General features: G+C 42.9%; 1 protein-coding gene across 2 annotated transcripts in view; it reads right to left on the bottom strand.

The window, feature by feature from the left end:
- Nucleotides 1-19347, bottom strand: part of Tbc1d31 (TBC1 domain family member 31) — a 59880-nt gene that overhangs the window by 18546 nt on the left and 21987 nt on the right. For both annotated transcript variants that reach the window (XM_032915637.1, XM_032915644.1), the window contains 7 exons: nucleotides 16849-17000; nucleotides 13804-13963; nucleotides 11885-12085; nucleotides 8887-9063; nucleotides 6919-6998; nucleotides 6686-6832; nucleotides 200-333 (listed from right to left, as the gene is read on the bottom strand). In XM_032915637.1, coding sequence (XP_032771528.1) covers nucleotides 200-333; nucleotides 6686-6832; nucleotides 6919-6998; nucleotides 8887-9063; nucleotides 11885-12085; nucleotides 13804-13963; nucleotides 16849-17000 — 1051 coding nt within the window. The remainder of the gene's footprint in view (nucleotides 1-199; nucleotides 334-6685; nucleotides 6833-6918; nucleotides 6999-8886; nucleotides 9064-11884; nucleotides 12086-13803; nucleotides 13964-16848; nucleotides 17001-19347) is intronic.

The following is a 19347-nucleotide window of genomic DNA, read 5'->3' as shown; positions in this document are numbered from 1 at the left end:
CAACCCTCAGGAGGCGCAGACCCAGCCCAGAACAATACTGTCTAAGAGATTCACCTCTCTGCATTTCCTGTAAGGTCCCCCTGTAAATGACTGCCCTGTCCGCTTTTTGCTCTAAACTTGATTCTCATGCTTCTTGACCTAAAAGTAAAACCTTCTAGATTCCCTAAGTGTAGCAAAGGTGCAGTCATTAAGTACTTACTTATGAGAGTAGCAACAACTTCAAAACAGATGAGCTGATTGTTCTGGAATAATTTTACAAATGGAAATGCCAAAAGTGGAAGATACGGCATGTCACTGAAGATTGCAGACCAGTGAGCTAATGCAGACAGGGTTCTGGAAGCAAAAGGAAGAAAGACCAGAAAGCAACAGCATTACTAAAGCATGTCTGGAGGTGACTCAGACTTGGTGGAGCCTCTCTCCCATCCTCAGGGCACAGTTCGTCTCTTTAGAAGCACTGGGTATTGTGGTGCACACCTTGACCCCAACAATGGAGGAACAGAGACAAGCAGATCTCTGTGAATTCAAGGCCAGCCTGGTCTATACAATGAGGTCTAGGCCAGGTAGGGTTATAATGAGACCCTGCTCCTCCCCCTCAAAAGAACCCAGTCTCCCCTCACCACCAACAAAAGAATTCAACCTCACACAAATGGTGGTATTACATAAACACTGTTCTGTGCCTTGAAGTTTTTAATTAACACTTGAAACATTTATATAGGATATGTAGCATAAATATCCTCATGTATTCTTTGTTCCTGTGAGAGTGTGGTGTTGACCTACCTCACTTATTGGTATAAGATTCCTATCATTGGGTCTCTAGAACCTTTGTGCTTTTAGAAACAATGTGGCATCGAGTATCATTACATGAATACCTATCTCAGTGGTTAAGAGCACTGGCTGCTCTTCCAGAGGTCCTGAGTTCAATTCCCGGCAACCACATGGTGGCTCACAACCATCTGTAATGGGATCTGGTGCCCTTTTCTGGTGTGTCTGAAGATAGAGACAGAATACTCATATTAAATAAATAAGTCTTTAAAGTTTCTTTTAAAAAAAGTGCTATCTACTTGGTTGTCAACTTAACTGTATCTGGGAACAACTAAAACCCAAGTGGCCGGAATCTTTTGAGCTGGGAAGATCCACCTGTAATCTGGGCTCTCCCTTCTGGTGACAGCACATAGAAAGGACACTGAAAAAGGAAGCTTGCTCTTTGCTTACTTGCCCTCACTCTTGCTGGCAAGTCTGTTCCTTCACTGGCATTAAAGCCTACTTTCTCAAGACTCTGGAGGATACCGAAGACCAGCGGAGGCGCCCAGCCTGGTGGACTGAACAACTACTGGATTCTCGGGCCTCCCACTGGTGGACAGTTATTATTGGACTGGGTGGACCACAGCCTGTAAGCTACTGTGCTAAATCCCGTGTGTGTGTGTGTGTGTGTGTGTGTGTGTGTGTGTGTGTGCGTGTGTGCGCGTGTGTGCACCTATGGCGTCAGAGTCTCTGGAACTGGAATCAGAAGAGGTCTGAGCTGTCTGACACAGCTGCTGGAAACCAAGCTTTGATCCGCTGCAGGAGCGGCAAATGTTCCTAACCAAGAACTCTGTTCTTTTCAAAACATTAGAATGAACAATTCTCAGGTACTGCAGATGTCCAAACATGTGAAGGTAGACAGTGCAGTCACTGCCATGCGCAGTTGCCCATGCCGACAGAAAGACACTGTCTCCACCTTACTACGTCTGTTAAAGCGAGTCTGTACTGTATCACTGCATTCACTGATCGTTAAACACGCATCTTTAGTACAAAGAGAAGAGGGAGGGCATGGCGGGGAGGGCATGGCAGTGCTGGCAGCATGGCTTAGCAGGTAAGTGCGGTGACCTGAGGTCAATTCTGGGGACTCACGCGGTGGAAGGAAAGCTGTAACTCTCACAGCCCCTTATCTCCACACATGCGCATCACTCACACACATACATGTGCCCCATAAATAAATGAATGAATAAATGTAATTTTAAAAAATTTAAACTAACAAACCAGCATTTTCTTATGTAGTGACATAATTATAAATATAAAGAATAAACACGGCTCTTCAGTAGAGCCTGTAGCCAGGCAAGTCTCAGCTTCCTGCAATAGCAGAATTAAGCTAAAAACAATAATTCTCTCATTAAATTATGACTTTGAATTAAGATTATAAAACAAATAATGTAAGAGTAAATAAGAATTTTGTTTCATGTGTAATGAGTACTTTGTCTGCCTGGTGCCCTGGACGGCCAGCAGAGAATGGCGGACGGACTCCTTGAACTGGAGTTGCAAATGCTGTGAGCTGCCACGTGGGTCCTCTGAGGAGCAGGCAGTGCTCCTAACCTCCAGCTTTCTCCCTAGCACCTAGTTTTCAATTTTTAAATGAAAACATAGAAAAACAAAGTAGGTGTGATGGCTTCTCCTTCTAAGCTCAGCATGTGCAGGCCTGAGGCAGGAGCATGAGAGTTTGAGGCCACCTGGGCTATGTGGGTAAGTTCCAGGCTGCAGTGATCTAGAGAGTGAGATTCCATCTCAAAGAAAAGAAATTAGAAGACTAGAAATTGAAAAACAAAAGAAAAAAATGAAGACTATAATTTGAAGTATTTATACAGAATTATAATTTTTTTTTTTTTTTTTCTTTCGGAGCTGGGGACCAACCCAGGGCCTTGGCGCTTCTAGGTAAGCGCTCTACCACTGAGCTAAATCCCCAGCCCCAGAGTTATATAATTAAAACAGTAACTTTAATTGTAAATGCTATATACAGAATGGCTTCATGCATCAAACTTACTAATCTTTTTTTTTTTTTTTTTTTTTTTTTTTTTTTCGGAGCTGAGGACCGAACCCAGGGCCTTGCGCTTGCTAGGCAAGCGCTCTACCACTGAGCTAAATCCCTAACCCCCAAACTTACTAATCTTGTGAAACTCTCTTGCCACCTTAGCAGAGTTTAGGAAACTGTCTTCAGGAAGTGCCTGTCCACACACTATGTAGGAAGAAATGCGGCGAGAGCATTTCCTGACCATCTGAATCATCAGGCAAATGTCAGCATCTCGGATGCTTATATTTACTGACAGAATCGATTCTTGATTTCCTACAATGATGGGATCAACAGAAGGAATATGTAATCTGTTCATCCCCCGAACACGGGCAAGTTAGCACTGCAGAGGAATGTGTGAAAATATTACATTTCTGAAGTAATATATTCCCAGGGCTTTCTGCCAAAGTGCTTGCTGTGTCTAACTCTGCAAACTTGAGTCCAAGAATCAGAGGCAAGGCACGAGGGTATTCAAAAAATATCTGAGTGATAGTGTTATTTTATGAAGACTTACTATGTACAGCAGGCAAGCATATTAAATGTAGAGAGTAAATGAATAAAATAAGTCAACATCAGCTGATATTTCATAGAAATCAAAAGGGCAATAAGTTAAAACTTAAGGTACCTCAGATTTTTAAGAGTATGTACGGCAAAACTAATGAACTCAGCACCTTTTAGGAGCAGGAGACTGGAAACAATCCAAACGCTCATTAGTAGGGACAGGGCAATGGATCATGTGACGAGCACAGGCAGCTAGAATCGATGCAGAATACTTCTGCACACTTCGAAACGCTCTCACTTAAAGCAGGGCCTAGGAATGTGTGAGAGGTCTAAACAGCTGCATTAGGAAAAACACAGATACACATGTGACTATGTCATGTTTGCTGAGAGCATTACTAATGGAGAAACAAGGTGGAGGGAAGCTAGACTGGCTTGAATAAACCTCATTTTGTATGAGAGTATAAAACAAAATAAAGTTCAAATTAAACAAAAATATCAGGGTCTAGGAGACAGTGAGTAACCCCGTGTTCAGCCTCTACTGAACCAGGAGCACTGGAAATGAACAGGACAAATTAACCTAACCGTGCAGTGAATTTGTGCCGTTAGCATAGAAATGGCCATGTCATTTTAAAATAATAATTTGATTATACAGGCTGTGGGTTACAGTCTAAAAGGAATAAGAGAAAAAAACATTTGAACTATTTTCAATAATCATAACATGAACCAGGCTTGGTGATACAAGCCTGCAGAACCTGAGGCAGGAGAATTGTCAGAGTTAAGGCAAGCTAGGCTAACATCCCAAGTGTGGAGCCTGCTAGAGCTTTATAATAAGAACCCACCTCAAACAGAAAACAACAAAAATACCAACCAAGCACTCAAACATACACGTAAGGTCTAACAGCCCCATTCTCAAACACACAGGACAGAGTTTACACACGCAGCACCGAGTTCAGAAGTCAGGGTGTATGAGGGAGAAGCCGGCTGTAGATGTACCTCAGTAGGAGAGAACTTATCTACGATGCAAAAGGCCCTAGGTTTGATCCCAGTCGCACACACAGACATGCACGTCAATGCTATTATGAATCAAAATCTTTTTTGACTCTTAAATGATTCAAATATAAAATCAAAGCTATGCAAAAAACTAAATCCTAAATGGATAGAAAATATAAACTCTTTCCTGGCCCTGTTCACTGGAAAAACATGTTTAAATCTGAGCTTATAATATATAAATGTATGGCTTTGGGCATTTTAAATTAATCAATTTGCTAATTTGAAAACTGTTAACGTTTTTAAAAGGTACCAATCATTTAACCTGTCCTTCCTTCATAAACTGTACACTAGAGGGGCCTGGAAGCTGACAGGAACCTTGTCTGTCTGTCTGTGCACATGTTCTCATGGGGATTGGGGCATACATGTATGTGAGGGGCCCATGTGCCCGTGAGCAGAGGTCGAGGGCAATCTCAGCTGCGTTCCTCAGGTCCACGTCACTGTGTGAGACAGGGCTTCTCCCGGTCTGAGCCTCACCGACTGAGCCGACTGAGCCGACTGAGCCGACTGAGCTTACACAGACCTGCATGTCTGAGTCCGTCTCACCACCACTGGGATTGCAAAAATGCCCACGGCCCCCAGGTGTTTATTGGGTTTTAGGGACTGAACTCAGATTCTTTGGCCTACAAGGCAAGTGTTTTATGAACTGAGCCCTTTTACCACCCCCAGGAAAATTTTTGTTATAGAAATTTTCCACATAATAAGGAATGGTGGAACTAGATTGTCAGTGTTCCCTAATCTCTGGGAAGCAAAGGATCCAGATGATAACCAACGACCAGGAACACTGTCAGAAGAGAGACAACCCGTGGTCACAAACCTCCTGACAGAGGCACACAAAGCCACCTGCAACGCTACCTGGAGAACCACCCACCAAAGTGGAGGACATTAATGACCTGACTGTCATAAGGAGCCCTGTATGAACGATCAGGTTAGAGGACATTATGGAGAAAGAGAAACAGCTGTAAGGGAATAGCAAAATCCAGACTCTGGTGGAGTCTGTCAGGTAATTCAGGTTCTCCAGCAGACACATCGCCAGGGAACAGAGGGTCTGCGGATGAAGGTCAGAGGCCTGGTGTGGTGGCCAATGCCCAGAGTCCCAGCTCTCATGAGGCAGAGCAGCAGGACTGCAGTTCCAGAAGAGTCTGGTGTACACGAGCTCTGTCTCTAAAACACCAAAACAGTGGAAAATAAAAATATGGTCTACAGAGCAAGTCCAGGACAGCCAGGGCACAGGAAACCAAAAACCAAAACAGCCAACAAACGAACCAACAAACCTGGTGGAGGCTGCAACTTGATCAATCCCGATGTGAACGAGTTTAGCATAAACTTTGCCAAGTCACTCAGTAAGGGGATGCTGGGTGGGTATGTGAGAGAACAGAACAAGCTCTTCCTTGATGGTGGGGTCATGGCAGGCAGCACAGGGACTCGTGTCAGAGGAAAGGTCCCTGGCCTGAAGGCTTGTGTGTGCATGTTTAGCATGGCACGTGTACTCGTGTAGGGAGGCAGCGGGGAGGCTGGTGTGGAGAGGACAGAGCTATGCAGCGAGATGGCCCCGAGTCAGCAGCTACTCAAGCGAGCGACGGCTGCTCTTCACCGTGTGGGTCCAACTGTCACATATGCTTCACCTTCCCATCACAAAGCTTAACTCTGAAAGCCAGCCTTGGATTCTGGAGACTGGGTGCAGTTTCAGCTCTGACAAACGTGACCACATCACATTACCAACCTCTGTATACCTTGGTTTCTATACCTGTAACACGAATTAAGTACATATTTACTTAATAATGAGAGATATTTGTGCTCAGCCTTGCATGTCACCTATAAACTACACACTTGAGAGTCATGTAATCAAGTTACTGAAAAAAAGTCTTACGATGTTTTAAGAAAGTTTACAATTCTGTGCAGAGTCATCTTCAGAGCCACGTTCAGCTCTGTGCAGCACCTGGGCTGCAGTTGGACATCCTCGCAGGCGAGGCTCATGACCAGCGTTTACCAAGTATCTTCTACGAGCCAGACCCCAATAACCTCATGATGTTGGGGTTCTTAGCTTCAACCCTATTTCCTGACCAAAAATAATCAAGGATGGGGGAGAAAAGACAGAGCCCTTATCATTTATTAAATGGCTGAATAGAGTCCAAACTGCGTCTTCTGTCTTAAAGCCCAAGCTTTCTGAGCATGAACTACTACCTATGCACGATGGGATGTGTTCAAACGAGCAGCAAGGACAGCCAGTGCTGAGCAGACAGTGCTGTGTGAGGTAGGGATGTGGAAGCACTGCAGGCCTGGGTGCCGCCCCCCGCCTCGCCGCGCGTGCAAGCCTACCTCTGTAGGACTCTCAGCAGCCTTCTACTTTTGATGGGGTATTTCTTCTGAAGGTCAAGATAGGCTGCGTGGGTCCCTTTATCCATCAGGCTACTAAACGCAGTGTGGTTTTCAGGCAGCTGTAGCAAGGAACGCCAAATAAACATCCTGAAATAAAAAGTTAATTTTAAAAAGTTAATTTCAGAACTTTTTTGAGCAAAATGGACTTAAGAATAAAAGAATTTGGAGTTTACCTGTATTTTGTTGGATATTCCCCATAGCCTTTTAATAAGACTTGCAAGCGCTTTTTATTTAGTCCTTCTGACAATTCGTTCTATAAAAGATTGTATTAGTAAGTGACAGCTATGCAACTGAAAACATGGTGTCTAGGCCACAGGAGCTTCCAGACTTTGGGACACAGCACAGAGGACAGGCAGGAGCGCATGCGTGCAGTCTTAGCACTCAGAGGACAATGCACTTGAAGCCAGTCAGTGCTGCAGGGAAGAACCTGGTCAAACAGCACAACAGAACTGAACACCACACACAGTGAATACTCGAGTGCCTGGACTCCGTGGCAGACAGGCTCCCTTTCTCCTACCCTCAAGTACAGACAAAACAGAGTCTACGACAGTCACTCCATATTACCTCCTGACAACACTCCAGCAGACCACACCCATTTAAATGTTTATAGGAAACATTATTAAAATAAATGTGAGCAATACCAAGTGTTGTTGAGGATATGGAATAACGAGAACTCTCTCTTGCTGTCAGGTTATGAATTATGCCAGCAACTCAGGAAAACTGACAGCATGCAGCGAACAAAGCTATGGTACCCAGAGGCTCAGGTGTGTGTCAGAACACATACTTAGTATATATGTGCAATCCAGAGTCAGTCCCCAGCACTCGCTCTTCCCAGCAAAGACAGCATTATCACTGGGCAGAGGCCATGAGTAGCCGCAACAATCCACTCTTTGACGTGGCTGCGGGTAGCATGGGTAAATTAAGTTTGTGAAAAATCACTGTATTTCACCTGTATGTTGTACTGTCAATAAATAAGTTCCCTGAAGATACTATTAAACATTTCTATGAGTATATTTTTTGTTTCAAAATAATATATATGCTTTGCAGAAAAAAATTAAAAGACTAGGAAACCATTTTAGAGAAGAAGGCAGGGCAGCGAGAAGGCTCAAGTGCTTGCTTGCTGTGTGGCCTCGTGCCTGACTGTGACCCTGGAGCCCAAAGTGGAGGGAACGGACTTGAACGTTTCCTTATCTCAAAAGGTTTAACACACACAAACACACACTTACACAATGCACACACATACATATGCATACGTATATATGTACATACACATATGTACATATATACATACACACATGCACACACACATGCACATACATTCATGCATGCACACATACATGCACATACATTCATGCATGCACACATACATGCATTCTTGCATACACTTATTTTAGAAAACAAAACCTCTAGAACTCTTTGGCTCAAGGCGCTTGTGGTATTGGCCGCCTCTAAGGAGTACAGCGACTCCAGAGGGAGCAGTGCTAAGTCTGCTTCCTGTTTCCCCTTATAACCTCCTACAGCAGCACTGTCTAGCAGAAATGCAATGTGAGTCACAACTAGAATTTAAAACTGTCTAACAAGTACATTAACAAAAGTAGAGAAAAATAGGAAAAATTCATTTTTATAATTTTTAACCCAACATAATCAAAAGTCACTGTAACACATAATCAGTATGAAGTCAATAAGATTTTATATTCTAGGTTCTCCTACTTTCTTGCTGCACATGTTTTACACTTACAATATTCTTTAAAAACATTTATTTAGTATGTGCAATGTGCATGTGTGTATATACTGCGCAACACACATGAAGATTAATGGACAATTTTGACAGTTGGTTTCTCTCTGTCTACTGTGTGGGTTCCAAGGATGGGACGCAGGCTGTGAGGGTCTGTTGTACTTTGTTTTGAGACGCTGTGTCACTCTGTAACCCAGGTTGACCCAAAACTCACAATCCTGCCTCTACCTCCTAAATGCTGGGCTGCAGGTGTGAGCCACCATGCCGGGCTTCGAGATTCTGGATTCATAAACCTCGGTTCAGATTCCCACAGCTCAAACATCATCGGCCACACATAGCGCAGAAGCCACAACGTAGTCTACAGCAGGCCACAGCAAGCTGGAGCTCAAGTATAAAATATTCTTACCTCCTTGTTTTCTAAGTTCCCAGTCAGGTCCTGCTTGAGTACTCTAGTTTGATTTTTCCTCTCTTCACATCTTGCTGGCCGCTGTACCCTTCCTGACATTACTTTTACCTTCAGATTATTGGAACTCACTGTATTGTTAGGCAAATCTTCAATCACCTTAACTAGAGGAGGAGGAGGCTGAAAGAGGAGAGAAGAAGCTCCGTGTATTTATGTCCCTGTATGTATCTCCCCCGGTCGGCATTCTTGGAGAGCATGTGGAGTTTAATTTTTACAGTTAGTTTTTAATTTATACAGGTATTTTTTTATACAGTTAGTTTATACAGTTAGTCTTTATGTATAAAGTCTAAGTTATGTCTAAGAATACTTTAGAATGCTTACTGATGAGTAAACCATAGCATATGTCCGTCAAAGTCCTCTAAGTATAAATATACACGATTAACAGCAATAAATAGCATTTAGTCCCAAAAGGTGGCTCAAAATTATATGATGGCAACCACTTTCCCCTGCCACAATGAGGTCACCACATGATGACACACATGACAACACACACAGAAGGCATGGCTGGACGGATGGCCCAGGAGGACGCTGAGAAAAGCACCCTCACCACTGCAGTGCAGATACTTGAGAGAGCATGGGGTCCCCTGCCCTGTGTGAGGTCAAGGGCTGTGGTCCGCACCGAGGGCTGTCCCTTCAGCATCAACTGCGTTAGAGACAACTTAGGCAACACCACGCACAACCCAAGAGCTCATTGTTAGGGGCTGCCAAACGGGAAAGATCTAAGTCAGCTGACTTGAACAGACATGACTCAGGAGAACACTTTCCTCACAAAAGGCACCCCCTTTAAAACCAAATGGTCTTCATTATTCAAAGGAAAGAAACAAATAAGGACATGGGCTGAGTTCTAAGGACAAGGTCCAGTGCTCACTTCTGCGATTTAATTCTTCATCTTAGGATGGAATCAAAATGATCTGACCAGATTATGCCAGTCTTAAATATTGCTGATCTGCCATTCTTTAATTTAAAAAAATTATTTATGTTTAAATTTTTATGTGCATTAGTGTTTTGCCTGCATGCATGTTTGCCTAAGGGCGTTGGATCCCTGGGAGCTGGAGGTACACAGGCAGTTGTGAGCCGACATGTGGGTGCTGAGAATTGAACCTGGGTCCTCTGGAAGAACAGCCGATGCTTTTGACTGTTGTGCCTTCTTTCTAGCCTCTTATTCTTTAATTTCAATCCATTCTACTAAATTTTTGTTAAAGCCTGTAGGATGATGTCACAGGTGAAGGCAGGTACAAGACAGAATGAGGCCTGTCATTGGATGAGAAGGAAGGATGGGCGGGAGAAAAGTTTTAGAGAGAGGAGGAGACTGGAGAGGGAGAAGGAGCAGGGAGAACATGGAGGCTGATGCTAAGATTCCTCTCTGCACATTTCCAGGTTGTTATGAATGTTCTTAAGGGATGGATGTGGACAGGGCTTTGTATGTCTACGTGGGCAATTATATCTTATCAATTACATCAGAGGTTATTGTGTTGTGTGTTCTTTCATGTGGTGACTTAAGTTTAAGAGAGTGTGTGGTGGCTGCCTTGGATGTATATGTCTGGCATGGTGGTAACCTGCCTTGGGAACTGGATGGGCAGAGAGATTGCTGCCAGGCTCAGAGAGAGGCCATCGGCAGTGTGATGTGGGGATGGAGAAGAGCAGGTGAGAGGCTTTGCTGACTGAGATGAAGATGTCTACCAGATACCTTGGAGCACTACAGTGCCAGATCTAGTGTGGGATAAAAGATAGCATTTTTTATAATTTTACAGCAACAAAAGCCCAAAAGTTATTTCCCCTGCTGGAGCTTTTTCCTTGGCTTTGAGCACAATCTTTCCAAGGCAAGAACACTGGATGTCACTAGATTCAATGTCACCTCTGTAATGAATACATAAAAATTCACTGACTTCATTAGAACATCATCAAATGACAAGAAAACATAGTAAAACTCAGGTCTATACAGGAAACGTGGCTAGTTATTTATGAAGCAGCCACACAGACACGGGACCATGTGTCCTAAAAGTAAAGGGCGACTGCACGTGGGAGCTAGCTGTCCCTCCCTGTGGCCTCGTGTGCTCAGCACCAGCAGCATGAGGAGGTCTGCGGCTCACTCTGTCTGCTTACTTTCCATCCCCGTCAACGTTTTCTCAGCAGTAGAAAGTCAAACGGAAAAGCTGCGTAACAGACTGGCGATGTAAAACAGTAATGTATACTAAATGTTCCAACAATATAAAAGTAAGAACTATGGCACCTATACTGTATACTTGATGTAGACTACACACAAGAACAAAAGATTATAATCCCATATTTAAAAAAATACTTACAAATACACACATACAAAACCACATATATTAGATGAGTCTTGTGATTTGAAGTATATAATTATATAAAATTATCACAAGAACTGAGTTAGTAGATGGTGAACAGATTTCATAACCAATAAGATAGATAGCTAGATAGACAGACAGACAGTAACAGAGAGAGATGATAAATAGGTACCTGATAGATGACTGATAGTTGACAGGCAGATGATGGGTGGATGGTAGACAATGCCTCTATCCAATATCTAGTTTCAAATGTAAGAAAGCCTAGGATTTAGCAGTGACTTGATTAGGAGAGAGAGAGAGAGAGAGAGAGAGAGAGAGAGAGAGAGAGAGAGAGAGAGGAAGGAAGGAAGGAAGGAAGGAAGGATCAGACACAGGCTTGTAACCTAGACGAGGAGAACACAGAGCGGAACAGAAAGGAGGAAATGAAATTAGAGGCCTGTCTTGGGAGAGTGGTCACAGGAGACACTGACGGGGATGAGCACCAGGCTGAGAAGGAGCACGGTGAGAAGTCGGAGCTGGAGATGCAGCTCTTCAGGACAGTGTCCTGATGACATTAGAAGGAAGCACAGAGGAAGTACTTCACTGTTGGTGGCAACATGACAGCAGAGAGCACACTCAGTTTCTCGATGCCATACCTTATTTATTTCTTGTGTTAAAGCCTGGACTGAATACACATTCAGACTTCCATTTTCCATGATAGCTGTTATGTAGCGACCGTGTGGGCTAATTACTGACGAGCTAACTCCTTCTTCAACAGTCCCGATTTGAAAGAGAAGTTTACAAGTCTGTATGTTGACAAACCTCATAATCCCATCTTGACTTAGCACACCAAGCACCTGAAGAGACAGAAATGATGGGGCCTTAACATTTGAAAGCTAAAGCTGAAAGTCTATATAAATAGACCATGGTGTATACACACACACACACACACACACACACACACACACACACACACACACACACACCCTCTGTAGCTGAGGACTGAACCCAGGGCTAGCAAGCGCTCTACCACTGAGCTAAATCTCCAACCCCTACATATTTTAAAAGTAAAATATTCATTTTGTATAATTTTTAAGAGGGCAGCTCAATTTCCAGTGAGCCATTACACATTTTAAATCACCAATGATGGCTCATGTGGATGTGTCTTTAGATCCAGACATGTCTGGCTCTGACTACACAGTATGGAACGCACACTGGGAAGCTATGCAAGGCATTGGCTTCTCCCGGCAGGCCTCCTCCCCGAGACACAGGGATCAGTTGCTGACTCTCATCTCCACACGGCTGTCAGAGGTGGGAAAGAGACTCTTGGCAAAGCGCCCCACTCTCTGCCTGTGTTCGGCTATCCTGATATTGGAGAGAGGACTGAGATTACAGCTTGTACACTAGATGTGGTAGAAGAGCAGCTGGGTAGCTAGTCTGTGAAGGGGAAAAATTAAACTTGTTATATAATTTGAAAAATTAAAGACATACTATAATGACAACATTAAATGAATAACCTCTCTTGCTGCATGAGGGTTAGGGCCAATGGTTGCTGGTGTAACTGCACGTGACTCTGACATTCCAAGCAGGGTTGTTTTATAAAAGGTAGTCTGGCAATGTCCGGAGGGAAAGTGTGCTGTCTGAATGGCTGGCTGGCAGACATAGCTGTCCACACGTGCAGCAGGCTGTCCTGAGGGCAATTTACAAGGACCCTGTTCCATCTGCCTTCATGAAACTATCTCAGCTCTGGGATTTTTATACTACAAAGAAGATAATAAAAGTGACATTTGCAAAAATTTAGTCATCCTGCAAGGCTTTATTTATAACAGAAAAGGACTAAAAATAGATTAAGTGCCCAATAAAACAGAGGGCTAGTTTAAAAAGAAATATGAAATATTAAAAAGCCATGAACGAGAAAGACATTTTGAACTGATACTAATACAGGATAATTTCCAAATTAAGAAGACAGTGTAAGGCTGTATCTACAGAGAAAACACGCATGTAACAACAGTAGTTCTGGGAAGGAGTGACTACCCAGACAGCAGGAGACGGGATGAGGCGCAGCACCGATGCCTAGTGGTAATTTATATTCCCAACCATAGAACACATCAACAACTTAGGAATCTTAAATAAGACAGACAGCAACATGCTCACATACTGTGTGTGTGTGTGTGTGTGTGTGTGTGTGTGTGTGCGCGCGCAACCACACGAAATGTGTTCAATTTAACTTCATCACTGCGACTGTCAATGAAAATAAAGGTAAACAACTATTTGTCAGTAATATTAAATAAATAACACAAGATTTTGAATTCTTATTTTCAACTCTAGATTCTTTACGAAAATAAACTATTCAAAGTTTTAGATTGGAGTCAGTTGTGCAGTTAGTTACATTGAGAGCTGAGGAAGACAGAGCTGGGATGGAGGTGAGGCAGGGAACCACAGGGCACCAGGGGAGCCTGTGTGGCTGGAAATGGCCGACACTTTCAAAGACTAAGGATTATTCCAGAAGAGAAGTGCATGAACAACAGAGCCAACACAGGCCTGGAAGTGGGAGCTTGCTCTTCCTGTTACTAACCTGATTGAAACCAGCATCAAAGCTATCAGGCAGGAATTCCAGATGGCGAACAGCTCGTACCTTCGTAGGCATCTGAATGATTCTGAAGAGCTGTGTGGCCTCCAAGCACCACAGATGCAGGTGATTGGATTTGCCTCCAGCAGCCAAGATTCGGCCATCTCTACATTTAAAAAGAAAACTGAACAGTGAGGGACGAGGTCAGCTGAGCGGCTCACACTGCAGAGCTTCCGGTGGGGGTAAACTCCTTCAGTCATGCTGGCCATGGGCGCCTCTGGCAGCTATGAACTCTGGAATCGTGGCTATGCTACTGAGGAACGGAAGGCTACGTGTGGCCAGTGGACTAAGCAGGGTGGCTCAGGCTTACTGAAGAACCAGAAGTGTTACCTACGGCCTTAAAGCACCAGCTTAACTTTGTGGGTGACTTGCTGAATGAGGTATTAGGGACTGAGGATCATGTACACTTTAATATATTTTTAGATTATTTATTTATTAGGTAGGTGGTAGTGGCACTTGGGAGGCAGAAACAGGCGGATCTCTGTAAGTTTGAGTCCAGCCCATATATGTATGTGTGTGTGTGTACATAAACATATATAATTTGTGTGAATGTTTTGCCCGCATGTTTGTATGGTTACCATATGTAACCCCAGTGTCCCTGAAGGTTAGAAGAGGGCAATGGGTCCTCTGGAACTAGTTATAGGTGGATTTGAATCACTGTGTGGGTGCTGGGAATTTATGTCTTTTGCAGAAACAAAGCAAATAAATAAATTTGATGCCAGCTAGTAAGAAATTCTGTACAGCTGTAAAGCTGGAAGGAGACTTGCTCCCTGGATGACATGATTAGACCAACTCTCGGAAACATGGAGAAAGTCCACATTTGCCAGTAAAGGTACTGTGGAAGGATACGATTCTTGTACAGGAGAGGAAAGAACCTGTCAAGTATGCCTGGAGCAGAGGGAAGGAAGAAGATGGAGAGGGGGAGCCCTGTGGCAAGTGACAGCCTAGGCTACACGCAAGGCAGCGATGGACTCTCCTCTGAGTGTGGTGGGAAGTTCAAAGGGAATAAAGCAGGAAGGTGACTGGACCAGTGAGATGATGTGCAAACAGCACTTGACTAGTTTGGAAGAGATACATTTACAAAGGAGGAATAAAAAGAGAGCAAAACGGGATATTAATGTCTGAAAGAGGGTCTGGATTAGATAAGAATTTATGCCAATGAACAAAATATCATGAATAGTTCAATATACAGGTTGGTAGAGTTGGTGAGATTTCCTAAGCCATAAGAAGAAATGTGTGTATGTGTGTGTGTGTGTGTGTGTGTGCACACACACGCGCGCACGTGCAAGAGGGAGAGAGGGAAGGAAAGAGAGAGAGACAGAGACAGAGACACAGAGAGACAGACAGACAGAGAAACCAATCCATTTCCTAGTCTTTCCAGCGAGCCTGGAAAGGTTTATAAAGAATGAGCAGTCCAATCCCAAGTCCCCCTGGCATACAGGGTTTCAAATCATCATTTCCCACCACGTACTACTCACTCTTTAGAGAAAGAGCTGACTGTAAGATTGGAGCAATCTGGAGCACTTAGTTACAACAGACCAAGTGCCTGAAAATGAGAGAACCAGGCATAACTTCTAAAAACTCCTAACTACTGTGGCTTGAAATTTCCCACCTAAATCCAGGAGTTTGGAAAGATTAATGATGAAAGAGAGAGTTCAATGGCCATCTTTGGAAGATACCAATAAACTAACCTATTGTTTTAAAAAACTGGTTTTAGAAGAAAAAAAAGAGAGAGAGAGAGAGAAGCACTAGGGAGGCTGAGGCAGGAGGACTGCCATGAGTTTGAGGTATGCCTGTGTTAAGAGTAAGATCCTATCTCAAAAACAAATACAAATAAGCAAAAACCCAAAAATAACTGCAAAAACAACTAAGGAAAAAGAGGGGCGGGATCAAGTTTTAATTTGCCCTTCTACTCTTTTCTATAATCTATGCCAAAGCGGGCAAAGCGCCAAGGTGAATGCTCGCTTTTACAGCTTTTACGTCCTACGTGAACAGCTAGAGAATCAGAAGTGAAGGAACCACAGAAAGGGAAGTTAGTGAGAGGCAACACAGAGCTAGGATAGCCAGCACCCCAGGAAGAACAACAGACCAATGGCGAGACGCTACTGCTCACACAGCAGGCCGGGGCAGGTGGTGAGCACAAATCCCATCCCAATCCCTAGAGACAGGGGCCTGCACCGCTCCTGATGGAAGCACATGTACAGGTGCACGTGGGGGCTGGAAGACAACCTTGGGCTGTGCCTCTGCAGGCGCCATCTCCTCTGTCTGTCTGTCTGCCTGTGTTCTGTCTGTCCCTCTCAACAGGAACTTCCCAGGGCCTGGAGCCCTATGGACCACTGACCAGCATCTTCCCACTGGTGTGACTATAAGAATATGCTATCACACATATAAAAAGATGCTTTTTAAAACCAACCAACCAACAAACAAAATGAACATGGTTCTAAGGATTAAATTTAAGCTTTCAAGTCCTCGCACATATTTATTGATTAACTTATGTATAAGAAATAAAATTGAAACATACTGCCAAATGAGATGTATAAAGCTTGCTGCGTTCTGATCAGAGCACAGTGGTCATTGGATCCACATACTGGACAATCACTGCTGTCTCAGCACTGGTGTACGACAGTGCTAAGGAGCACTTGTTCATTTGTAAAAATTGATAACAATAATGTGGTATGTTCCCCAAAAGCAGCCCTTAATTTTCAGAAACATACTCTGGAATATTTACCAATGAAATAACATGTAAACTTTGCTCCTAGACAATACAGTAAACTTAGCTGACAACCGCTACAGCGGATGAGTCCTTAGGAGTTAGTGTATTTCTCCATTTTTACGTATACTTAAAAGTTGCACAATAAAGTAAAAATAAAGCCAAAGTAAAACAAAGAGTCTGCAGATCATATCTAAAGCTGAAGGAAATTTTTCCTAAAACTACTGAATGGAAATTCAGATTTTTAAAACAGAAACTAAATTCCTTAAAATATTCATTACCTGGTCACCGCAAACACTTTGTATAAGATGTTACAGTCTTCAGGTGGACCTGGCAATTGGTACTTGCAAAACAGAGTGTCACATTCCCAGGCGAAGATGGAGTTGTCCTTAAAACAACTGAGGATGGTGTTACTTAATGGTAGAAAGAAAACCTAGGGACAGAGAAGGTTGGTTACCTTTCACTGAAGGCCACAGGGTCCTCTCAAATTTAAAATTATACATAACCATTTTCTCCTTTATAAACTGATCTCCTGAACTAGAGAAAATACAAGTTATTGTATAACAGAATATTGGTATTTTATGAGCTATAATAAACAAAAAGTAAAGCCTTCAACTAAAAACAATCGACTACACTGATGAGGAAGAACACAAATTCTAAATAATAATACAAAATCTGTCACCTTTTAAAAATTCAGAAGAAAATTAGATACCTTTTTATCATGCTTTATAACTAATGAACATATTTATACACATATACAAGTTACACATGTTTTTATGGAGTATACAATCATCTGCCTACTGTCCCATAGATGTAATGAAGATGAAAATTTGCATCACCTAGTAAGCATGCTGTAAAGCTGTAGCACCACTCACTGCTCAGTGTCTGTGGTGAAGCTGGGGTAAGCCGGCCTGCATTGCAGTTGTATTAAGTGTAAAGTAACGATGTACAGGACCTAACACGGTAATAATGACGGGTTCTAGTCCATACGCCTACTCTACTTTTAACCATCACTTCAAAGTATAATCTTCCATCTTTTAAGTACACTGACTCATCTGGCAACAGCTTCCGACACCTCATGCTCACCTGGTCATGACTATGTTAGGAAGCCCCACAGGGTAACCTACCTGCTCCATCTAGACTGTAAGTATGTTACCATGTTCACACAACCAAACTGTTCAACAATGCATCTATCAAAACATGTTCAGGGCTCACAACTCTATATTCACGTGGACATTTTTTAAAAACTATTAACAATGCTAAGGAATACTACATGTTGGTGGAAACCTAGAGAAGACTGTCCCAGTCAATTGGTAAGCAGGATAACGCAACCTGCCTCCAGAGTCTGAAAGCATTCCTCCTGAGCTAGTTAACGCATTCCTAAGTGTAAATCCTCTGGGGGCGGGGGAGTGTGCACACTGTCATTCCCAGCACCCAGAGGCAGAGGCAGGCAGAGCTCTGAGTTTGCGATGAGCCTGGAGCTACAGAATGAGTCCCAGGACAGCCAAGGCTACACAGTGAAACTGTCTGAAAACAAACAAACGAAGAAACAAGAGTGAGTCCTGTGGAAATAACTGAAAAAGTGAAGACAAATGTAAATAATTACGTATAAAGCAAAGTGAAAGTGTGTATCATACCACATTTTATTGGAGATTTAACTAATTTAATGGGGAACTATGGGTGAAATTCATTGATAGCAAGGCTGAAAATAGCATCTTTTATTTCGCTTCCTACTCTTTTTTTTTTTTTTTTGCATAAGCTTTAATTCACATTTCCTTTTGAATACAAAAGTTTTGCCAGGGCCAGGTGTGGTTGTGGCTCAGTAATAGAGTGATCACGTGTTCTAGCTCCTCAAACAAGACACTGAAACTGATCACCACAGCTTGGGTATGTGTGTGAGTGTGATCTATCTGCACAAAATATGTGTGTGTGTGTGTGTGTGTGTGTGTGTGAGTGTGTGTGTGTGTGTGTGAGTGTGTGTGTGTGTGTGTGTGAGTGTGTGTGTGTGTGTGTGTGTGTGTGTGTGTGTGTGTGTGTGTGTGTGTGTGTGTGTGTGTGTGTGTATAAAGCCTATGAACACACTAGTTAAAATTATCCAGTCCAGGTCATTGATGGTAAGACACAATAAAAGGCTAACCAAAGTACGTAAGATGCAAGACGCTGACAAACAGGCAGGGTCCAGTCCACACTTGTGCTCAGCTCACACGTTACACTTCTGTGGTAACTCCCTGTGTGAGATTTCTAACATGGAGTCACAGAAGGAATCTGCAATGAACACACTACAATCCATAATGAATGTATTAAGACACTTTCAAAACTGGTGTCAGAAGTGACTTTGGAAAATTCTGATTTTAATTAGCAGTCATTTTTTTTTTTTGAAGAAAAGTAATAAAGTTTATTCCTACTGGGAGAGGCAAAGGCTTAAAAGCTAATAAGCATCAACTGCTATTTTAGGTGAATAGCTGTGATAAGATTATTGCCTACATGATTATTCATTACCAGATTTGTGATTTTAATTGCTAGATTTTAATGATTATAAAATTGTTCCTAATGAAACATGTCATTATTATTTAGATAATGTCATCTCCTGACAACATTAAGTACTTAGAAAAAAACTTTAAAAAAATTAACAAAATATACAGGCAGCGCCGGGAGGGGGGCATTGAGCTCAAGGGGCTAGACTTCTTTCCTTGTGGAATAGAATTCTAAGCTTCCTGGATTTGCCATTTTCTGTTGCCAAGACAAAATGCTGTGGGCTGAGTAATTTGTAAAGAAACAGT

This window comes from Rattus rattus, chromosome 1, assembly GCF_011064425.1.
Source record: "Rattus rattus isolate New Zealand chromosome 1, Rrattus_CSIRO_v1, whole genome shotgun sequence".
NCBI lineage: Eukaryota > Metazoa > Chordata > Mammalia > Rodentia > Muridae > Rattus > Rattus rattus.
The sequence above is the reverse complement of the archived record's forward strand: the minus strand, read 5'-3'. Positions and strand labels throughout refer to the sequence as shown.